The sequence below is a fragment of the Nelumbo lutea genome, chromosome 8 (genome assembly GCF_056320005.1).
Source record: "Nelumbo lutea isolate HS-2025 chromosome 8, American lotus-T2T, whole genome shotgun sequence".
Classification (NCBI taxonomy): Eukaryota; Viridiplantae; Streptophyta; class Magnoliopsida; order Proteales; family Nelumbonaceae; genus Nelumbo; species Nelumbo lutea.
This window is the reverse complement of record NC_142691.1, coordinates 19,872,404-19,895,978: the sequence shown is the minus strand read 5'-3', so window position 1 is coordinate 19,895,978 and position 23,575 is coordinate 19,872,404. Positions and strand designations below refer to the sequence as shown.

At 37.6% G+C, this 23,575-nt stretch overlaps 1 protein-coding gene across 9 annotated transcripts in view; it reads right to left on the bottom strand.

Annotated features, from left to right (window-relative positions):
* LOC148843200 (protein ENHANCED DISEASE RESISTANCE 2-like) overlaps positions 1-23,575 on the bottom strand; it is a 137,694-nt gene that overhangs the window by 77,178 nt on the left and 36,941 nt on the right. For 8 of the 9 annotated variants that reach the window (XR_016103730.1, XM_088959601.1, XM_088959603.1 and 5 more), the window contains 7 exons: positions 18,587-18,663; positions 16,445-16,567; positions 10,576-10,610; positions 6,915-7,015; positions 6,741-6,836; positions 6,511-6,575; positions 1,179-1,250 (listed from right to left, as the gene is read on the bottom strand). Coding sequence is in view for 8 of the 9 variants with exons in the window: in XM_088959601.1 (XP_088815727.1) it covers positions 1,179-1,250; positions 6,511-6,575; positions 6,741-6,836; positions 6,915-7,015; positions 10,576-10,610; positions 16,445-16,567; positions 18,587-18,663 (569 nt within the window). In the remaining variant the exon portion in view is untranslated. The remainder of the gene's footprint in view (positions 1-1,178; positions 1,251-6,510; positions 6,576-6,740; positions 6,837-6,914; positions 7,016-10,575; positions 10,611-16,444; positions 16,568-18,586; positions 18,664-23,575) is intronic. The other variant, XM_088959605.1, reaches the window with a different exon arrangement.

The window sequence follows — 23,575 nt, the reverse complement described above, 5'->3', positions numbered from 1 at the left end:
GTTTATCCATCAAGTCAGAGGAGTCATGAGATTGAGTGCTCACATTAGAAGACTGACCCTCGTTACCAACTATGGCCAAATGAGCACTGCCTTTCTTTCCAGTTTTAAACTTGTTCAGTTTCAAGGTGAGGATTGAGTTACCAACATCTTTCCTTAGTATGCCTCAACTTCTTGCAATATTCAGAGATGACATCATCAAACTTCTTAGTAGTAGGATGCTTACCGCCACTTGGCCTAGGCTTAGAGGACATTAAGACAGAGTGCTCAATCATAGACGGTTGCACCATGGCTGCCCTTCTACTTTCTTCCCCTTGCACAAGAGAGTAAGCAGTAGCCAGAGAGACAATGCCTACACTCAAAATATGCTGCCTAGTGAAATCAAACTCTGGATTTAAGCCAGCCAAAAAGTCAAAGACCCTGTTCTCCTCAATGTACTTGCTATACTGCTCGACATCTATAGGATCATTCCACTCAAAAGTTTTCAAATGGCCCATTTCTTCCCAACGAGATTGTAGAGAGGAGAAATACATGCCACTGTTCTCTCCCCCTGATGCATATTACAAGGTTCTCTCCTAAGATGATATACTCTAGCAATACTGTTAACTTGTGAGTAAGTGGCAACAACCCTGTTCGAAATATCTTTAGTAGTCAAGAGGAACATGTAGTTATGAGCAATGTGAGGTTTTATTGAACAGACCAGCCAAGACATTACCAGTGAGTTATCCTATTCCCACTATGCAAGCTTAGGGTCTTCAAGGAGAAGAGAAGAGAGAGATTAGAGAGCAATAATCAATCTGGTGGCACTAGTTCTTATTAATATAAATAGGGCGACAGAAGATAAAATTTAAAAATATACCTGTGCTGCTGCGGAAAATACTACATTAAACATTAACTATTCTAATAGAAGTGTTCTTTGAAAGCATTAATACTTGGACCTTCTGCAATGGTGGCCAAATTGCCTTTTATCCCCGAAATGGTTTGTTTTGTGAAAATCTTATAGTAAGACTGCCTATCATATATTAATCTCCTAGGCTAATAGCATAATGTTTGGTATCATCAAATTTGTAAAGTTTGAATATGCCCACTTTAACAAAACCTTTTATGATGCCAAATATGAAAGATGAAAGTACTCAACACCACAGAAAAATATTAAGATCTTAAATTTGAGAACATCTTACGATTAATTCTGACACGTCGATAGCCGGGTCTTGGAGGCCGCTTATTGTGTATGGCTGGACTTTGTAAGATGGCTGCAGCAAAAAATGCATACAAGGTGTAAAGGTTTTGGTATGGATTATGGTCTAATTCTTCTTGTACGCCATATGCAGTTTAACTAAATCTCAAAAGGGGGAAAAACTTGAACATGTCATTTATAATTTATTAATCAGAACCACTAGTTTGATAGTACAAATAGTCAATGTACTAGGATGAAATATTGCCAATCTGTAGAATAAACAGAACCCTTTTACCATATAAGAAGTAAAAAGTACATTTTAAGACTTTAGCTCTCCTTTTGCATTCTTTCCACTATTATATTAGCACATTTAGATTCTAATTTTTGTTTAATTATTTGGGCTAACTGAAAAAATTCAAACACTAGTTTACATGTAACAAATATGCTCAACAACTAGTATAATAAAGGGTGTATGTCATTTCTGGATCAGCTAATTCTTTGGTAGACAGTTTTGCTAGCATGAAAAGATATGTGTGGCTTGGATAGAGAGGTCAGGAGTAATGGTTGACATTTAGCATGGAAAACTATTCTTTGTAAAACCAACATCTTGATAAAATCAACATATTAAAACATAGTAACCAGCAATCATCTTTCACTAGTAATTATCAAAAAGTACAAACTACAAATTAAAACATAGAAAGTTGGCATATCCAGGAGAAGAAAAACAGAAACAAAAAAATAAGAAAAATGTGTTTATTGGACAAAATTTTATGTTCTTCTTTGCTTATTAGTTCAGGTTTTGAAGTCTTCAAGGATTCAAGACAGCATGCACACCAACTCGTGTGTTGATTGAACCCTAACAAATAAGAAAATAATAAAAAACCAGTATATAAACCCAAAAAATGAATATTTTACATAATAATTTCGTTTTTATTATTATAATATAAAAAAAAGAATATAAACATATTTATAGTGCCTAGGCATTGCCTTGACAACTATGGAACCCAGGAGTAACACTTATAGGTGAAAAAATGATAGAAAATAGACTAAGATGGTTTGGTTATGTGCAGAGAAGACTATCACAGAACCCATAAGAAGAAGTGATTTCTTACGAGTTGAAGGGCTAGAAGAGCTTTGGGAAAACTCATAAAGGACATGATTTGTAGTAGTAAGAGTAGAAGATCAAGACTGTAATCAGTCTTGAATCCTAAAAGGTTTTAGGTTTGTAAAACAGAAAAGAAGATGAGAGAAAAAGGGAGAGAATAGAAGAGAAGCAAGAGAACACAAGTTGCTGAAAGGAGGGACAGATTCTTGACTGATCTGCCGCCGCCACTCTCTTAATATTTATAGGTTTATGTTTAGTACATGATGAAAGGACACATCTGCCCTTGGTACTTACATAATAAAGAAAGTAAATAAAACTGAAATAAATAATAGCTGAATTAGCAAACTGACTCAAACTGACACTGCTATAACTGAAACAAATACTGTTGTCCTACGAACACAGTGGGGACCACTACAGTGGGGCCCACATCAGTGTTTTCTACACTCCCCCTCAAGTTGGGAGTAGATATCTATCATGCCCAACTTGGATAGGTCTGTCTCTAACTTCTTTCTCGGTACAGCCTTGGTGAGGATATCCGCGAGCTGCATATTGGATGTGATTGACCTGTATTCCGCTTTTCATAGTCAATACCCAACTCTTCAAGTAGTGACCTCAGCCATAAGATTTCAGCCACTCCATTAGCCATTGACCTGTATTCCGCTTCAGCATTGGAGCGGGAAACAACATTCTGCTTCTTACTCCTCCAAGAGACAAGGTTACCTCCCACAAGGGCACAACATCCAGAGGTAGACCTTCTGTCATCAACACTTCCAGCCCAATTGGCATCTGTATAGACTTCCACCCTCATATGATTATTGTTCTTGAGTAATATACCTCTACCCGGGCATCTCTTCAAGTATGCTAATATTCGTTCTGCCGCAAGAAGATGAGAAGTTCTAGGGGAGTGCATGTACTGGCTGACAGCACTAATTGCATAGCTGATATCCGGCCGAGTGAGACAGAGATATAGAAGCTTTCCAACCAACCGCTGGAACATAACTTTGTCCTCAAGAGGGTCCCCACCCTCTGCACTAATCTTGTGATTTTGTTCGATGGGCGTATCGGCCGGCTTAACACCCAGCTTTCCAGTTTCCGCCAACAGATCTAGAACATATTTTCTTTGAGAGATAAAAATCCCCTGCTTGGATCTAGCAACCTCAATACCCAAAAAATACCGTAGTGCACCAAGATCTTTTACCTCAAACTCTTGATGAAGGAGCTGCTTGAGAGACTCAATCTCATGATTGTCATTTCCTGTCACCACAATATCATCTACATATACTGCTAGTAGTGTCAGAGAGGACTCCATCCTTTTGATGAATAGTGTATGATCTGACTGGGCCTGTACATAACCAAACCTTCCAAGGCTAATCTGAACCTATCAAACCAGGCTCTAGGTGACTGCTTCAAACCATACAATGCCTTGTTCAGTCGGCAAACCTTCTTACCTGTCTCTGTATCATAGAATCCAGGAGGCAACTGCATGTAAACCTCTTCTTGTAAGTCTCCATTCAGAAAGGCATTTTTAACATCCATCTGAAACAGGGGCCAAGAATGATTTGCTGCAAGGGATAACAAAACTTGAATGGTGGTCATCTTGGCTACTGGGGCAAAGGTCTCCAAGTAGTCTATACCATAAGTCTGAGTGAATCCCTTTGCAACCAGACGGGCTTTGTATCTTTCAATAAAGCCATCAGCATTATGCTTCACAGTGAATACCCATCTGCATCCCACCGGTTTCTTTCCTTTTGGTGGGTCAACCAGTGTCCAGGTATTATTCTTCAACAGGGCATCCATTTCGACTTGCATTGCATCTTTCCATTCTGGAACTGATAAGGCTTCTTGCACTGCTCTTGGAATAGGGACATCGACAATGGAAGTGAGATAGGACCGGTAAGATAGTGATAGACGATCATAGGATAGGAACTGTGAGATGTTGTGAGCTGTAGAAGTGGTGCAATGTCGTTTCCCTTTGCGAATGGCAGTAGGGAGATCAAGGTCATCCACAGGAGGGGAAGTGGTAACAGCGAGAGGTATCTCAGTAGGCTCTGGATCTGGAGCCGCAGAAGGAACTGGATCTGGCCGGGACTACCGAAGACTAGGATCAACCTGCCTGCATCGCCTGTGATAGACTCTCAACTCCGGCTCCCTCTGACCACCCTCACCACTACAACCTTCATTACCCAGTGGAATAGGTAAAGGAACAGCCCCACTTCCACTCCCACTGCTCAAAACAGCCCCACTTCCACTCTCACTACTCTCCCCCTGAGGAAAGAAACTCAAAACAGCCCCACTTTTACTGCTCTCCCCCAATTGGGTTGGGTTGGGTTGGTGATCATGTTAGGGTTAGGGTTGAAATGTATGAACCAGAATTAACTTTGGTAGGGTTAAGGTTGATCCTTTGGACAACCTGGCCCAATCCAAACCTGACTATTGTGTACGCACATAGACACACACAGTTATATGATATGTTCTTGTGGCTAATATTAGCAGTCATTAGTGGTTTTCTTTCCATAATTTTATGTTTCATTATTGTTGATTTCAAGATTTCAAATTTTCAATTGAAGATTTATCATAAGTCATAACTCATAATAGACTCTAATCATTTGAAGCATTTATTTTTCCAACTTCAGTACTAAAAAGAACCAATAAAAACATCAAACAAACAAATGTATTAAAATTGAGTCTAGATCTGAATTTGATCGACTTTATGAGGTGGGAGTAAGGTTGGGTTGGGTTAAGGTTAGGGTTGGGGGTTTAGAACTTTTGGTTAGGTTAGGATTGGCCAAAACCCAACCTAACCCAGCCCAATTTGCACCCCTCAACTCCAATCTAGAATTAGAGTACTAAGGTGAGTTGCCAAAGACTCAAATTCAAGACTGTGACTCAGTCCACTATTCCCTTTCTCAACATCCTATCACATATCCTTCATTCTCAAGCTGCATACTCGAGTTTTAGTGAACAGTTAAGTATGTTAAGAGAAGGAAGAAGAAAAAGAAGAAAAAGAAGAAAAAGAAGAAGAGATGTAGAGTTTTACATCAATTCTCAAGGCTAATACTAAGATATTGTGAGACTGAAGCCTACACTTCAAGGCTTATACTTGTACATTAGTAGATCCTAGTGGCTCCCTCACACCTTTGTATTTTAAAACATTATTTTGGACTTCAACTGGATATTAGAGATAAAGTTGTCTCAATAATTACTTGTGGCTCAAATTTAAGTGGTTAAAACTTGTCCATATGGATATGGCTTGATTTTGGTGTCATATACACAACATTTGGCTTTCTATGCAATAAGATCATGATTACCCATTTGGACAAATTTGATCAAGAAATGGCCAACTTACAGTCAGCCATCCTGACAAATTTGATCAAGAAATGGTCTCATGTTGGTATTGGTCAGGTTGGTGGTCCTTCTGGCTGTTTTGTTTAAGTGCAGGTACTGTTTGGCGGGTCCCTTTCAGGTTGTTTCTGTGTTTTAGGTGGTATTTTGTCTTTGGAGTTGTATTTTATTCTCTTGACACTACAAGGCCTCTTTTGGGGAAACCTAGCTTTTGGAGTTTGATATTTTGTTTTCTCCTTGTCCTTATCTTCCCCTTTTATGTGCATCTTGTATAGGGGTGTTTACGGTCTGGTTCAGTGTGGTTTGGAGAAGATCTCAGACCAAACCGGTAAATTACGGTTTGAGAAATTTCTAAATCGAGCCAAACCGTTTTGGTATTGAAACCAAACCAAACCAAACTGTTTTATTATGGTTTGGTGCAGTTTCTAATACGGTTTGGGGACTTTGGACCATTCTATGATTCTTTTGGGCTTAACCCAACCCAAATAGCTCCCCTAAAACTTAAAACTTAAAACTTTCATTTATTATTTTATAATAAAATAAAGAGTTCATTATATATTTATAATTTTAGCATTTCATTTAGAATTTTAGATATATTATATATAATGTTTATATATCATATATCTATATTATATATATAATTTCAGTTTATGGTTTGGTTTGATTTATAAAATTCAATAAACCAAACCAAAACCGTAAACTGCAATTTAGAAAATTCTCAAACCGAACCAAACCATTTATAGGTATAAACCGAACCAAACTGCAAATTCAGTTTGGTTCGATTCGGTTTTGCGGTTTGAACTATATAATGAACACCCCTAATCTTGTATACTTTTTAATATTAATATAATATTTTGAGAAAAGACATGGTATTAATAAGGACTCTTACTATATGACCCATCTTGTCCACGAAACCATTGCCTAGAGTAAACAAAATCCCTTTTGGATTGCCACCTGGAAATAGCAAGATATGCAAGGAATAAATAAAGCAACAATGAAAATGCTAGAAAGTTCTCTAATAATTTTTATTAAAAGGACTGTAATTAGATTCAATGATCACTGCACTAGTGCATCTTATTTTCAAAAGAAGAGAGGAGCTAGTCACTAGTAACAACTCACCGGGTTAGATGTTTTGGGTCATATGTTGCATAGACAACATCATAGTGCCCATTGACAGAATCTACAAGCTCTAGGTCACCTGTCAACATATCCCACCTGCAAAGACCATTCTTAGAGAGATAAATAGCCTGACCTATTGAAAAAGAGAAAAAAAAGGATATTCATTTGACTTACTCATATCTCTTATGTCGGTCAAGGCTCAAAACCACATCAAAGACAGTATCCAAATTTGCATCAACAACTCCAACAGACTTTAAGAGGACACCTTTCTCACTCTACATAGAGTTAAAAGATTTTAAAGAAAATGTTGAAGATTATAGGATAGAGGACAATAATGCAAATTAGACATTGACCTTAATAGCAGTCAGCAAGATCCAAAAGATAGTGTCAATAACCTTTTTTTCTGCCATTCACATCTAATATTGGCATGATTTAAAATGTCCCTAATTTCCCTAATATTTCCACGACATATTTCCATTTCCATGGGTAACGGCACAAAATTTTACCAAAATCGACATTCCCCATAAACATACCAGCAACATGTGGAGTACAAGAGATAGTTTCCATGACAAATTTCAATTTCCACTTCCATGGGTAGCAACATGAAATTTTACTGGAATTGACATATTCCCCAGTGAACGCTACCAGCACTATGTGGAGTACAAGATATTGAGAATATGTATTTGGGAGGGGCATTGTTGTCTTCCATTCTTATTTGTATTTGGGTGCCCATATAGGGGTATAAATGTAAATTTTTCTTTGATATAAGATGCACTTTTTGGGTGTGAACAGTAACACACCCTCTTCTCCCGTAACTCTCTTCTTCCTCCTCTATTCTTCTTCTCTCTTCTTCTTCCTCTTCTCTTCTTCTCTTCCTCCCACACTCTTACAAATTGGTATCAGAGCGGGAAGGAATATTGGAAGAGCCTTCTTTGTCAACTCTCGAACTCAGGAAAACCTGGTAGCATCATATCGCCACCAGATGACATCAGCAGTCATATAGGTACCAACAACAACTCTTGAAACTGGTTCAGTTTGGTGCTCCTTGATTTTAGGGATTTTTTTGGTATGGTTCTCATCTTCATTTAATGCTCCTATGATTTTTCCTGGATTCCACACTTAGAATTTATAGAAAAATACTGGTTCGATGTTTGGATTTTTCTCCTCTCCATTTGAGGTTGGTACTTGCTTGAAAATTGTTGTTCTTGGGTCGTTTGACTCCTCTAGATGTATGGGAAGTGGTTCCACATTTTCTGAACCCTAGGTATTTTTTGGGAGATTCTGTTCTCCTCATATATTATCATCAGTTCAGTTTTTGGCCTCCTATTGGACCCCAACCAAGTGTTTCCCTATCTTAGTGGATCTAGTGTGTGTCAGTTGGTTGTTGGAGTGTTGTAGAGCTGTCGAGAAACCTATCCAAGTCAAATGAAATTGTGAAATAGACTGTTTTTGGAGTGCTCCTGAGAAATGCTCATGTCTCTAGTGGTATGATAACTCACTGAAACTTGATGGAACCAACTTCCTATAGTGGTCTCAACCAACCAAGCTTACTATAGGAGGTAGGGTTAAGCTGGGATTCATTACTAGTAAGGAGGGGATGCCAAAAGGCCCAAAACCTGATGACCCAAATTTTTCCAAATGGGAACAGGATAATTCTTTGGTCATGTCATGGTCGGTGTGTTTGATGCAGCCTCATATTGCGCAGAATTATATATTCCTCTCCACTGCCAAGGATATTTTGGATCATGTTATAGCTATGTACTTCTAGGCAAAAAAATACAGCTCAAGTCTACCAACTCTAGAGAGAAACCTGTAATATGCATCAAGGAGAGAGGATTGTATCCATGTACTTCTCTTCCTTGAAGTCTCCGTGGGAGAAATGGACCATCTAGAGGCCTTAGAGTAGATGAATCCTAAGGATGGTGAACAGTACCGAAAGTATATTGAGAAAAACCGAGTGTTTGATTTCTTAGCAAGGTTGAATGCTGAGTATGATTTTACCCAACATCATATCTCGAGTGCAAATATTGCTTCTCATGCTACTGCATACACCTTGGTACAAGGAGAGGGGAGTAGAAGAGTTTCCATGATGCAGACTTCAGTGATGGACCATTCAGCTTACATGTCCTCCAAACGCAAGCAGTGTGTAAATAAACATGGTGTTAATGAAAAGCCTCATGAAGCGGTATGTGAATACTACAAGAAGCCAAAACCCACCAAGGACAAAGTGTTGGAAACTAAATCCACATTTAAAGCCTTAAAAATTTAAAACAACAAAGAAGGGAAATGCTCATCTTGCTACTACTGCAGTTAATTGCCTTCCTCCTAGTGTGCATGTACCTACACATGATCCCTTTGATGTGAGGGAGAAGCTCAAGATCCTACTAATTCAGCTTGAGAAGTTTGGGTCCCCTTCATGACTGCTATGCCTTTCCAATTCACTTATAAATTGGCCCTAGGGGAAGTAAAAATCACTGTAGATGGTGGATCTCAGACTCCAATTTCTAGCTTGGATGAAGTCAAGCTTATTCATTATCTTTCCCTGAGCTTTGTTCTTTGTGTTCCCCAGTTATACAAAAACCTTTCATTTGTTAGTTCTCTTACCAAATATATTAGTTTTTTAGTGACCTTTTTTCCTTCTCATTATGCTTTTTAGGACAAAAATTTGGAGGACGATTGGAACTGGACATAAAGCTGATGGAGTTTACCTTTTTTATCAAGTCTCTAAGCAAGGATTACTATGCTAGACCGAGTAATGTTGAAAGGAAAATTTGATTCTTTTCAAGATATGCAAGTTCATTAAGTTTTTGTTACCAAACTTGTGTAAGTTTGTGTCCATTTTAAGTATGCAATTTTAAATCTGTCATCTCTCAAAACAATGTAGAAATACATATCTTGCAAGTAATAGAAAGAGTAACGTTGCTTTCAGCATGATATACACTACTTTTTGGGGTCTATACTATCCCTGTATAGGTGGCTATAAATATTTTATACTATTCATTGATGATTACTTTAGATATACTTGGCTATACCTGATAAAGAGTAGAGATGAAGTTCCTTCCATTGTTAAACACTTCTTTAAAATGGTGGAAACACAATTTGAGAAGAACATCAAGATAAAAAGGTCTGGCAATGCGAGTATTTTGAAAAGCATCTATGACTCTTCCTTGTAAAAAGGGGCAATTCATCAAAGCTCATGTTCCCATACTCCATAGCAAAATGGTGTAGCAGAACACATTCTTTTGCCTATAACCTTAGCTTCTTAGCTTTGTTTACTGATTTGGAACAAGATAATAATTAAAAAAGGTATGTCAATGGTTTTTTTATCATTTCATAAAATATCATTCTATACTTTTCGTATTGTACAATATTTCCACCATGTCGATAATTTTTACAATATTCCATATGATATTTCTGATGTGTTTCCTATATTTGGGAAATCGACATTTCCACCGATTGGTGGTGAATATATCATTTGATGCTCAAATCAAGTTTAGTAGAATCCTCTTCAACTTTTGGTTTTAGCTTATTAATTTTGGTTGAAATTTTAGTTTTCTAAATATCTTTCAAGTGGAAAAGACAATAAGTGCTTCAATTCTCACATCAAAGGAGCAAGAAAAGTGCCTAGTATAGATCTCAAAAGATCCAAAATATAAGAAAAGATCCAACTAATCATGTTAGGAAAAAACAAAAACAAGATTCTTTCTCCTGAATTATGTATTAATGCATCCATTAAGACAACTATGAACAATTTATTTGGGAATCTACATAATATTGGAAAACATATATCACATAATATAGGCATTATGAATAAAATTTGAGTGAGAGTAGATACCTTGAAACTATCTATATCCTCAAATATTCTAATACCTGAAAGCACAAAATGGAAGCATTTACAAAGGGCAATGATAAATCCACCCTACTGAAAAATAAAAAAGAAACAAAATGACATGCAAATGGATTCAAAGAGAAATCCTTCCATTACATACTCATTGGAGCATGCAGAGTACAAGTGGTTTCATCACATACATTACTTGCACAGAGTTAAACGTTTAGCTAGAGAATAAAAATTATTCCTCATAGCATTTTAGAAGTTTTTGAAACTTTTCTTAAGATGCTACGCACATTTCTTATGAGATCAACTAGATAGAAAAGTAGAAGAATGTATAACCCTTTAAGGTGTCAAGATGAAGCACAAGATAATGGACTTAGTGTCCAACTTACCTAGGTGACAGCTATGTAGTTGTATTTAAAAGGCATTATGTAACTTGTACATAGTAGTATGTTTTCTTTCAGTTACATAGTTGTGTCCATTTAAATAGTGTATTTTGCATAATACTTATATTTTGAGGAGAATACTCAAGGGAGACACAAGGAATAGACTTAGAATCCAACTTACCATACATAGAGGGAACAATAACTAATGTTGGTCCAATATTGTAACACCTTGCTCGGCATATGCTTAATAAGATAAGCTATCCAATACATCAAGCTTCATTCCATTTCCAAGTAAATGCTTGCTCTTCCACTTGGAAAAACCATTTTTTTTCTATGGTCAGAAAGAGAACTTTTATTGATTATATTAATTGGTGAAAAGTGAATAGTGGTCTCAATCTGCCAAGCTTACCATTGGAGGAAGGGGTAAGTTGGGATTCATTATAGGCATGGAGGTGAAGCTGAAATTTGATGGCCCTAAATTTTCCAAGTGCGAGATAATTCATTGGTTATGTCATGGCTGGTCTATTCAATGCAGCCACATATTGCCCACAACTACATGTTTCTCTCCACCACCAAGGATATTTGGGGTTGTGTTATGGACACATACTCCAAGAAAGAAATATAGCTCGAGTCTACCAACTCCGAAAGCTAACCTGCAATATGCGCTAGGGGGAGAAGACTCTAAACAAATCCCATAATTGTTAAGTGACACTTTTCCATTTGCATTGTCTATTTTAGGACCTAAGCACGGGGAGGACAATCGGAACTAGACTTTCTAGGGAAATGCAGTTGAAGCAGCAGTGTACATCATTAAAACATTTCTTTCACGAACTCTTCACCTTCAATCTCCTGATCAGCTTCTCCTTTCTAATGATCCCATTTTGTCTTCCTCTCAGAGTCTTTGGTTGTAGTTACTTTGTTCATGATTTGAATCCTTCTCGCTTCAAACTTGATCCTAAGTCTATCAAGTATGTTTTTCTAGGTTACTCTCTAGTCCAAAAGGGGTACAAGTGATTTGACCCCCACTCTATCCAACTGTCTAAGGATGTTACATTTCTTGAGTCTTCTCCTTTTTTCAGCCACCCCATTCTTCTCTTCAAGGGGAGAGTGTTTGTGAAGATTGAACTCCATTTTGTCTCCTTGTTCTTGTTTTTGTGGATATTCTTGGTTCATTTTCCTCCCTTCCTACTTGCAATGACAGTATTCCTACTCATCCTTTCCCTATTCCTTAGTAGTAATCCTAGCAATAGTGATTCATAAGGCTCAGAAGGAAGGTTACTCCTAAGGTTGAATGTCCATACAATCTAGCCACCCAGCTCTAGGTAATTCTAAAAGCAACTTTGAACTTGAGACTCATGTTGACTTTAAGCTTCCTATTCCTACTTTTTTAAGCCCCATATCTCACAATTTGACCTTGACCTTCCCATTGCAATTCAAAAAGGAAAAAGGAAATGCATTGCATATCCCATCACTAACTATGTTTCTTATGATGCTTTTCACCTTCCTACTATGCCTATATTTCTGGCGTTTCCTCCATTTTTATTCTTCATAATGTTACAGATGCAATGTTGTTCTCTTAGTGGAAGTATGCATACCAAGAGATGGAGGCCTTCATAAAGAATCAAACCTAAGAGATTGTTCCACTTCTTGAGGCTAAGGTCCCATTGGGTTGCAAGTGGGTGTATACAGTAGTGTTTTAAAAGGTGTGGGAGGCGTTCCAGGCGAGGCACTCCCAAAACGCCTTGAGGCGTATGCCAGAGGTGCTGACACCTCTGAGGCATACGCCTCAAGTGCAAGAGGCGTACGCCTCATGCTTTTTTCTTAAGGCGTGCCAGAGGCGTACGCCTCATGCACATTTGATATAAAAAGACAAAAAAGAAAAAGAAAAAGGAAAGGAAAAGAAAGGGAAGGGAAAGAAAAAGAAAGAGAAGTAAAAAAGAGAAAAGGAAAGATAAGAAAAGATAAGGCGTACGCCTCAAGAAAGCTCGCTTGCCTCCGCTTCGACAAGACCCCCCCCCCTTCAACTAATGTTATGCATCTTTATTCTTCTTAATATAAAAGATTTTTATTAAAATAAAGAAAAAATGAGATCCCCCCTTCCTCTTCATCCTCCTCCTAACCCCCCTCCTCTTAAGGAGGCTTATGCCTCCTTGTGTTCGGGAGGCTTATGCCTCTTGCATTCTGAACTACGCCTCATGCCTCTAGGTAGTGGAACGCCTTGCGTCACGTCTCCACGTTTTAAAACAATGGTATACAGTTAAGAACTTGGCTGATGGCTTAATTGAAAGATACAAAGCTAGGTTGGTGGAAAAAGTGTACACCCAAACATATGGGATTGATTATCAAGAGACCTTTGCATCTATGACCAAACTGAACTCTATCCAAGTGATTATATCTCTTGTTACCCATTGTTCATGGCCTCTATACCAGATGGATGTGAAGAATGCCTTCCTCAATCAAATCTTCAAGAGGGGGTCTACATGGATCTTCCCCAAGAGTAAGTTTCCCTAATAGTAAGAGAGGGTGGTTTATAGTCTAAAGAAATCCCTTTATAGGCTCAAGTAGTCTCCTAGAGCTTGGTTTAATAGATTCAAAAAGGTTATTCTTAAAATTGGGTCCACTCAATCACAGGCAAATCATACTCTTTTCATACGAAGGGCTAATGGCCTAGTGACTTTGTTGATAGTGTATGTTGACGATATTGTTGTCACTGGAAATGATAACTCTAGAATAGTGAAACTAAAGTCATTTCTTGCTTCTGAATTTGAGATCAAAGATTTCAGGAGTCTCAAATACTTTCTTGGAATTGAAGTGGCAAGGCCAAAGGATGGAATTTTCATTTCATAGAGAAAGTATGTCCTTGACATCCTTCATGAGGCTGGAAAGATGGATGCAAACCAATTGAAACTCCCATTGACCCCAATCATAAACTAAGTGCTAATTGTTTTCTTGGTAAAAAGATGTTAGAATGTTAGAATGTTAGAGGAGAGAAAAGAGAAGAGAAGGCAGAAGATTTGGAGTCAAAAGGATAGGTTGGTGGCATCAGCTTTAGTATTTATATTAGTGCAACCCAAACTAATAAAACATAAAGAGTAAATTATAGATATGCCCCTATGGCACTAAAGTACAGATTTATGACAGTTTTAACACTCTCCCCCAAGTTGGGACATAGATGTCAATCATGCCCAACTTGTCACATAAGTCACTGTGCCGCAAGTGATGTAGGCCCTTTGTAAAAGTGTCCACAAATTGCTCCTTGGAACTAACATATGGAGCACACACTTCCCCATTAACAAGTTTCTCCCTGATAAAGTGTTTGTCCACCTCAATATGTTTAGTTTTATCATGAAGAACTGGATTGGCTGCAATATTAACAGAAGCCTTATTATCACAATACAAGGACATGGGACTATCAAATAGAAAACCAACTCACTCAATAGATTTTTTATCCACATAACCTCAGTCACTCTATGGGACATTGCTCTATACTCAGCTTTAGCACTGGACCTAGCTACTACATTTTGTTTCTTGCTTCTCCATGTGACTAGGTTCCCTCCCACAAAGGTACAATACCCACTAGTGGACTTTCTATCATCAACTAATCCGGCCTAGTCAGCATCTGTATATACCTCAACCTTCAAATGCCCATGATTCTAGAATAGTAAACCAGCCCCCAAAAACTACTTTAGGTACCTAAGGATTCTCTTAGTTACCTTTAAGTATGTGGTCTCAGGGGGCATGCATGAACTGACTAAGAACACCCATGGCATAAGCAATGTCTGGTTAGGTCATGGACAGGTACAAGAGCCTTCCCACAAATCTCTGGAACTGCCTTACATCTTTGATAGTTTCACCACAACAATCACCCAGTTTGTGATTTAAATCAATGGGAGAGTAAGTTGGCTTCACCCCTAGCTTTCCTAAATCTTGTAATAGATCTAGGATGTATTTCCTTTGTGAAACGAAGATCCCCTTTTGTGAGCGAGCCATTTCAATTACAAGGAAATACTGCAAGGGACCTAGATCCTTCACCTCAAATTGAATGGCTAGGAACTCCTTTGGATTCTAAATTTCAGCTTTTCAATCAACCATGATTACCAAGTCATCAACATACACTATCAGGGTTGTAATCTTTCCTTCTCTTCTCACAGATAATGCATGATCAATTTGACACTGTTTGTGGCCTATTTGTTGCATAGCTAGATGAAACTTGTTGAACCAAGGCCTTGGTGATCGTTTGAGTCCATACAAGGACTTCTTTAACCTTCAGAGTGTCCAGCAACTCAAAACAAAGAGATCTTGGTCCAACAACCATTTAAAAATAGATGAAAATATTTTTTTGAAGAATCAAAAGAAAATTTCATTAAACTGAAAAAATGCAGTACATCTCAAACATAATGGTTGTCAAGTTGACAAACCAATTACATATCTGAAATTAAACCAAAAAGGAATCATTGTTAAAAGAAAATATCTTTCACTAGAGAATGGTTAGTGCATAAGAGAAGAATAGAGAAAATAATTTGATCTATAGAAGTTTATGCTCTGATACCATCAAGGTTTAAAGTATCGACACACTCGATACTTACTGTGTAATCATTAGAATACTATTATTTTTTCTTTTACATTTTTTAATCTGTCACTTCAAAAGCTTGTACATTGGCATGACTACTGTCATTTAAACATGTTAACCAAAGTTCAATATTCAATGTACCAGTGACCCTGAAACCAGATATCATATGATACACACCGATATGCATACCCTGCAATACTTTGAACCTTGGATACCATGTTTCCTGCAAATAGATCTGTCATAACTCATAAGTAATAGTAGAATATACACTGAATATGTTTCTTGGGAAAGTTTGGTATATAAGAAACAGATTGGTCAGCAATTTCCTAGATTTCTTCCTTAGAGAGGGTTGGTATTGTTGTACTTTTTCCTTCTTGGTGCTTCTAGTAAATTTCCCTTAATATATATGCATATATGCATACATACATACTGAACCGTTGTATTCTGTAAAATGAAAGAAAAAAAAGGATGAGGCGGTCAATAACCTCTGCATCACTTCTCATTTGGTGTTGGATGGTCAAAGTTTCTTCATTTTTCTGATTCAGGGAGCCACAGTTGAATCCAGTGAATGGTAGTGAAGGATTTGCAGCATGACCAGCAATTTCAGGAGTATCTCATGCAAACATATAAGTGCAGTTCCATTCATGGTCTATTTTATGATTGAAAACAAACAAATGGTAAGATCTTCAATAGGAAGAGGCAGCTAATTAGGATCTGAAATGTTGTCAGGATTTTGTTCATTAAAAATATTAATATTGTGGACAATTCATTTATAATTTTTTTTCACAGAAATCTCTGTTCTCCTTTAAAATAAGTAAAGGGAAACCAACTACACAAAAGAAGTTAAACAGCCAGTTATATAGATTAGACGTACAACAATGTATAAATACAAAAGCCTCAGAGAAAGAAAGAATACCATTAACAGTGCGGACGCATTTCCATTCATGTGCTTCAATTGCATCCCCCACATTGCCTTCAAAAAATCCATCTGACAAGAAATTACCAAGCCTTGATGATTGACGCAGAAGCATTTCTGGGCCTATAATACCAAAAGTTAAAATAAACAGAAGAAACTAGATGTCATTATTCTAAACTCAAAAAGTTACACAAGATGAGGTAAATATGCCTCACAGCTTCACAGCTAAGATGAAAGAATTATTTATGCTCTATTTTTTTTATTGGGAACTTATCATCAATTTTATCAATGTTTGGAAAAAATTAAAATATATGCATTGCAAAAGGTACAAGCAGTCAAGCACTACCTAGCCCATCACCATATTCATGACTATCATAATCTGCCCATTTAGACTCCTGAAGTAACACCATGTTCGGATTCAGCTTCTTAATAACCTCTCTTATTTTCTCTCTTTTCCTCACACTCCCTATACCCCTGATATTCCAGATTATTAATTCATTTCAATCTTACCTCCTAGACCCTCCTACTTAAGACAATCTACTTATTCCCCTCTCTTTGTTCCCCTCTCCTTCCAAAAGTTTTATCCCCCTCCATGTCTCTCTTTAATCTCTCTACTTCACTTAATTTCCTCCTGCTTCCGTAAGAACACTTTCAGGGTATTTGAATCCTTCAGTTTGCACCGGAATTTTCCTACAAATTCTGCCACCAAGTCCCCCAAATTCATTGCCTTTTCACCCTCAAACTCTCTCTCAGTTAATTCATCAGCTTTTTACTTATTTTATTTATTTCTTCCTCCTTTAAATACTTCCTTTCAAATTCTTCTGAAAAGCTCACAATGATCTCCCAAATTCTTTTATTCCTCTCCAAGTCCTCCTCTGAATCCTTTCCTTGTATTCCTTCCCACTCCTTAAAGTCTGTCCACTATCTTTATCATGGGCTTCCAGCTCTGGGGTTGAGAGGGAATTTGGAACTACAAACACAGAGCAGTCATCAGTAACTAAAACCGAATGGACAAGGTTATAAGGATTTTTTCTTTCAGGAGTAATTGGGACAGAAGAGCTGCATTCGGGTGGTCTTTCTAATCTGGAGGATTGATGGTCACATATCCCCTTGGTTTGAGTCCTGCTTGAGAGCATTCCATCCTCTTTTCAACACACCAATCCCTTCCCATGACCTGCTCTTTATCCCTCTTGGGCAAGTTCCAATTTTGCCTAAGGTGGTTCTTACTTACTTCCTTATGAACATTCTGCTGAGATAATTGATTTGGTACAGGTCCTTCTTTACCTGAATTTTGATTGTTCTCCCTAGCCACTTTACTGTACAGCATCGCAGTTGCAGGCTCTACCTTGTTGGTCAGCACCAACGTATCCTTGAAACAGCAGTTGTAGAATTGTATTTCCCCCCAATCATTCCTCCCTGTTAACTCCTCTTGCCAGAGAGTGGGCTAAGGAATTTGCAAATCTTTGAATCCATTTGAAAAAGGCGTTCATGCTGGATGCCAAAGATCTAGACTCTCTTGTGAAAAAAGATGTTTATTTCTTATTTTCTTCTATTTAGGTGGCTTGAGTCAATTGGCACTGGTGGCTGCACTTTGTGTACATATGGTATGTTTCGTTAAGTATTAATATAACTTTGATACCAATTAAACAAAAAGTTCATGTCAGATACACAAGCATGCAGAGGCAAGATACAGAAGGAAGACATATGTGCAACAAGCATCCATTAGGTACATGGACAATTCCACATCATGCACAATTGCATGTAGACAATGTGTAAACCCTTTCAGAAACTCATTGTCCATATACAGGAATAAACGAAGTCATAGAGAATATCTCTTAAGGCAAAAAAAAAATGTTGTAACACAAGAACATTTGTATATATGGAAAACATGTAAATGTCTCACTCTAAATGAGTGTCTACACCTAGACCATAGAAAATGATAAATAAGACCAAAAATCTCAATATGAATATTTTGTCACCAAAGAATCATATGTAAAACTAAAAGCAACCATGTCCAAGGCTCACTCTAGAGCCTTTTTTTTTATAAGAAAAACTTTCATTAAAACAAAAAGAGGTTACAATCTGATGGGTAACAAGTCATCACCCAAATATAAAACAAACTAAGATAATTATGATGTTCACCTTTTCCAATTCTTATAAGCTTTTTCAAGCTATTTGCATATCGTCTCATCCAAGGTCGATGTCCTTCAAGATTAAGCCTTCCACAAAAAAGAAAAGGAAAACAAAAATTAAAAACTGGTTGAGAATAGTACATATGAAAAAGGACAATGAACTAATAACACAATGAGGTACCCAACATGTGTACAATGAAATACACAATCTCTCATGATTTTTTCAGTTTTCCTCACTACCTCTTGGGGCATCCTAAAAACTAACATGTACACTGGAAGGTTGGCAAGGGTGGATTTCAAGGGCCACTCTCCCCTCTCACAACCTAAAGATTTTTGCATAGCCCTTACAGTGATTTAAAAGGTGTGTTTAGGTGCATAGACGAGGCACATTTTAGGGGAGGAAGCTAGGCGCCTCACCCAAGTCCTAGGTGCAACACTTTCAAAAGGCGCACACCTTCTGTGCCTAGGCGTTTGCCTGATGCGCCTTGTGACTTAGCCTAGGCGTGTGCCTTTTGAGAATTTTATGCTATTTTGCATTTTTTAAACCTAGCGGTTGGGCCAGGGATGGATCCCCAACCATACCCCTCAAGGCAAGCCCCTATTTGCCAATGTTGTTCATTCATTCATTTTAATAAAGTATCTTCTTAAAAGGCAATTAATAATATATTTTTTATTAATATTATGTTTAATATTTTTTACTTTTTAGCATTTTTTTTGTATTTTTGCACCTTGCTTTAAAAAGAAGTGTGCATCGCCTTGCGCCTCAGGCACAAATTGGCCCTTGAGCCTTGTGCTTTTAAAACACTGAGTCCTCAAGTCATCTCCTTTTACTTGGCACTTTAGCTACCAAAGTAAAGAGAAAGGGAGAGAGTAGATCTCTTTGTCTAAGGCCACGAAACCCTTCAAAGAAATCAAATACTAAACCATTAACAATAACTAAGGAGTAACTAGTTTGTAAGCAACCTTTGACCCATTTGCACCACAAGTCCCCAAAGCCACACCTTCTCATGATATCAATTAAAAACTCCCATTCCACTAAATCATAGTCTTTCTCCAAATCTAGCTTGATTGCAACCCCCTTCTTTCTTAACCTCTTTTGGGCCTCCACGCATCCATTAGCAATTAGAATTTGATCAACTAATTGCCCATCTTGAATAAAAGCCCCTTGAAATTGTGAAATAAGTAAGGGAATCACCTTCTTAATTCTCAAAGACAATTGTAGATATTGGTGACTAGGCTAATAGGTCTAAAATCCCCTAGATGGTTAGCATCACTCTTCTTTGGGACCAAAGTGAGTTCATACCTGAACTAATGACTCCTCTTCTATGAAACTCACTAAAGACTCTAACCAAATCAGCTTTGATTACGTCCTAGGAATCTTGGTAAAAGGCTATTATAAAACCATCAAGCCTCGGAGCTTTTGACCTATCTATTGAAAAAATTGCCTCCTTAATTTCATCCTCAAATCTTCATTCTAGAAACTCCACTTGATTATCCCCCAAGACCTTATATGCATTTTTTATATTAAATTATATTTTTAAATCAATTTTAGCTTTTATTTGTAAAAAAAATTCTAAAAGTTGCAATTTGGGAGGTTTGGGGAAAATAACATGGAAAATTACCCAAAATAAGAAAAAAAAGATCACCCCAATCAGACATATGAGCGCAAAGTTATGGCCTTTAGAAGTTTGTATACATATTTAGTGTGCAACCTGTGACCTAATGACCAGGTTGAATAGGTCAACGGTTCAACTACCCAGGTCAAACGGTTTTTGAGGAATTTCCGAGTTTTATAAGAACTGGACCCGGAATCATGGCCGAGTGACAGTTCAACCAGCCAGGTCAACGATAGGTTGAAAATACTAAGTTTCATCATTTAATACTATGTCATCGATAAACATCAAGCAACACAAGACCTCCTCTTATGTTTAGTCAATTCATCCATGATTTTTTATTGATAAATAATAGAAGTTTTATTAATTCAAAAACTGTTTTAGAATTGTAAATTCATACAACATCCCATGGAGAGGTGTGAGCTTCAGCCTCTCCCAATAGCTCACAAGTAAGCTAGTAATAAATTACATAAATCACAGCTGAGCCCAAAACAATTCTTCCCTATTTGCCCCTTGTTTGGCTAATGCATCAGCCATAGCATTTGCTGATCTCCCCATCCATTGTATAGAAATCAGCATATTCCTCCTTGTCAGCCAATTAAATTTCCTAATTTCATTCTTGTAACACCATATAGCATCCTTAGGAGTTTTTCGGCCAGCCCACCACCACCTTGGAGTCCCCTTCAATGATTAACTGCTCTACCCCCCAAATGGTTTGCAAATTGCGCCCCTTGTACATCAGCTAATAACTCTTCTCTAACAGAATCTCCAACTCGTAAAGGACCCAAGTAGAGCAGTACCACCTCTCCAAACTCATTCCTCAAAACACCCCCATTCCAAATAAACCCGGATTGCCCAAGCGACTTCATCCATGATTAGTGCAAATAATTAAAGAATAAGTGTGTTAGGTAACTGCCTAACTCAGGGACTTTTCGAGGAAGCCTGCCTCCTGACGAGAGAGAGAGAGAGAGAGAGAGAGAGAGAGAGAGAGAATTCCCAAAATCAATACCTCCTCTTCTGGCTTCCTTTCCTTATTTATAACACTTCCATTACAATTCTGTTATATCAGCCTCTCCACTTGTCCAGTTTGTTATTTAGTTTGTTCTAGTGGTTGGCTGTCAGTTACATTACTTAAAGGTTGACGTGGCCTTTTCTTGTACACTTGTCCCTCTATTCCCTTTATTTGTGTCTTAACAAAGTGCTAACCCTTGGAGAAAACCCATTGTAATTGCAAAATTTAATGCCTCTTCCACAGGTGTTCAAATGTCGGTTTTTGCATCCTCATACATATCCTTAATTAGCTTCACATACTTAGCTAGGATTCCTTTCTTTTCTATAACCCACTAGATTACTTCTACAAGGACCCTATCACATGCTTTCTCTAAATCAATGAAAACCATAAGATCTCTTTTCTTCTCTCTAAACTTTTCTATCTATAATACAAAAATAGCTTTCATGGTTGATCTGCTTGGCATAATCCCAAATTGGTTTTCCAATATACTTGTCACATGCCATAACCTTTACTAAATAAGGATTTAAAATTTTAGAATACTATTAGAACCTTTTCCAATATTTCATTAAAATCATCATAGTTTTGTACAAATATTTTCATAAAAGAACAAATGAGGATTGGGTGATTGGATGATAGGCTTGCTATTAAGACAAAAGTCAAAATGGCAAGTACATGACACACACAATGAAGAAAAAGATAGGTAAAAGATTAAAAAGGAAGACAGAGAAAGATGCATGTTTAAGTATCCCAATCTTCTCTTTTTGATTAATAATTTATATAGTTGTTTGCTATGTTGTTTTGGGCCTAATTTTCTTTTTTTTTTTGGTGAATAATTTAAGTTTTATTAAAAGACAATAGAAATCCGTTGAATTAAAAAATATGAAAGAAAGTAGTTTCTTGAAGAGAGAAGGAGAAGAAGAGAAGAAGAGAAGTTGAAAGAAAAGAGAGCAATAATCTGGCCGCCCCCTTCACTTATTATTTATACTAAAATAATAGAGCAGTACAAAGACAACTATGCCCTTATAGGGCGCAAAACATAAAACAGCATATATGTAGAGAAGATGGGCCAAATGGCCCATAGACTGTCATTTCATGTTATGTTATGTTTCTCTCTGTTGTGGGCCTTATTCTGGGCCCATACTCTGTAATGTTCTGTCTTTTGTATTTTCCTACCCACTCAAGGGCCTCTCTGTAATTTGTTAAAGATTAACTTATTAATAAGATGTTTAGAGTGTTAGAGAGAGGTTATGTTCGAACCTCTTACTCTCTAACACTCATTGCCGCCAACTCTCTCTTCTCTTCCTCTCTTGTTTGTTTATTTTCTGGTTTGCATCTAATCTCAAACAGTTCCATACATCAAGTGGGTTGTTTTTCAACTTGGTACCAGAGCGGACCATTGATTGGCGTGTCCCTCATGTGGTTCTAGTTCAGCCAACTACATGAGGAGGTTCTAGGGCTGAAAGTTTACAGTCATCCGCCTGGTTCTTGGAGGTCATTGGAGGGTGCCCAAGCTTCTATACACTTGGAGAAGGGTTCGGTGACCAGGAAGAATTAGAGAGCAAGTTGTTTGGCCTAATTTGAAATCAGAGAAAAAGAATTTCGAAGTTATCTCAGAGAACAAGTGTTCGGCCTGGTTTATAGTTCAAACCAGAGACTCTCTTGCTGTAAGTCTTTTCCCAGTCCTTTGCTGGGTTATTTTTTGTTGTTTGGGAGGACTGTTAAAGCATTCAAAGCCCACCTCCATTCGGCCCACTATTGCTGGACTGATTCTACTCAGAAATTTTGGGGTTGTTTTGGAAGTGCTATTCGGCTGATTATTGGACTGCCAAGCTGCAAAAATTGATCTAAAACTAAGTGGTACTAGTCTCATCTTCACCCCAGCCTCTTCTTGGACCTATATTGAACACTTTGAAGTGGTTTCTTCTAGTTAACAGTAGGCTGTTAACTACTGCACACTGAGTGTTTGACAAAAGGTCTCTTAAGGACTGTGGCCTTTTTTCTTCTCTTTCGGACAACGGCTGTTGGGAACCTGAAATACCTTGTGATTGGAGGTTTGTTAGGTGTCCTTTGAAGGCTGAAACAGTAAAGAAAGAACTACCACCGAACTGGACTGTCACAGTTATCAAGATTGAACCGATTCTGTGAGCTAGTTGTTGTTGCCTATTCAACTCAAACTAAACTCATCAAGACCCCAGTACCTTGGGAAACCTATTGAAAATCCTAATTGGAGCCTTTACATGATGGATTTCTCAAGCCTTGAAAACAAGAATGCTGCTGAATATGGACAGATTTTGGGAATCCCAACCGATTCTATACTGGCTGTAACTACAGTTAAGCTTGATGGGACCAACTACTTGGCTTGGTCACAATCAGT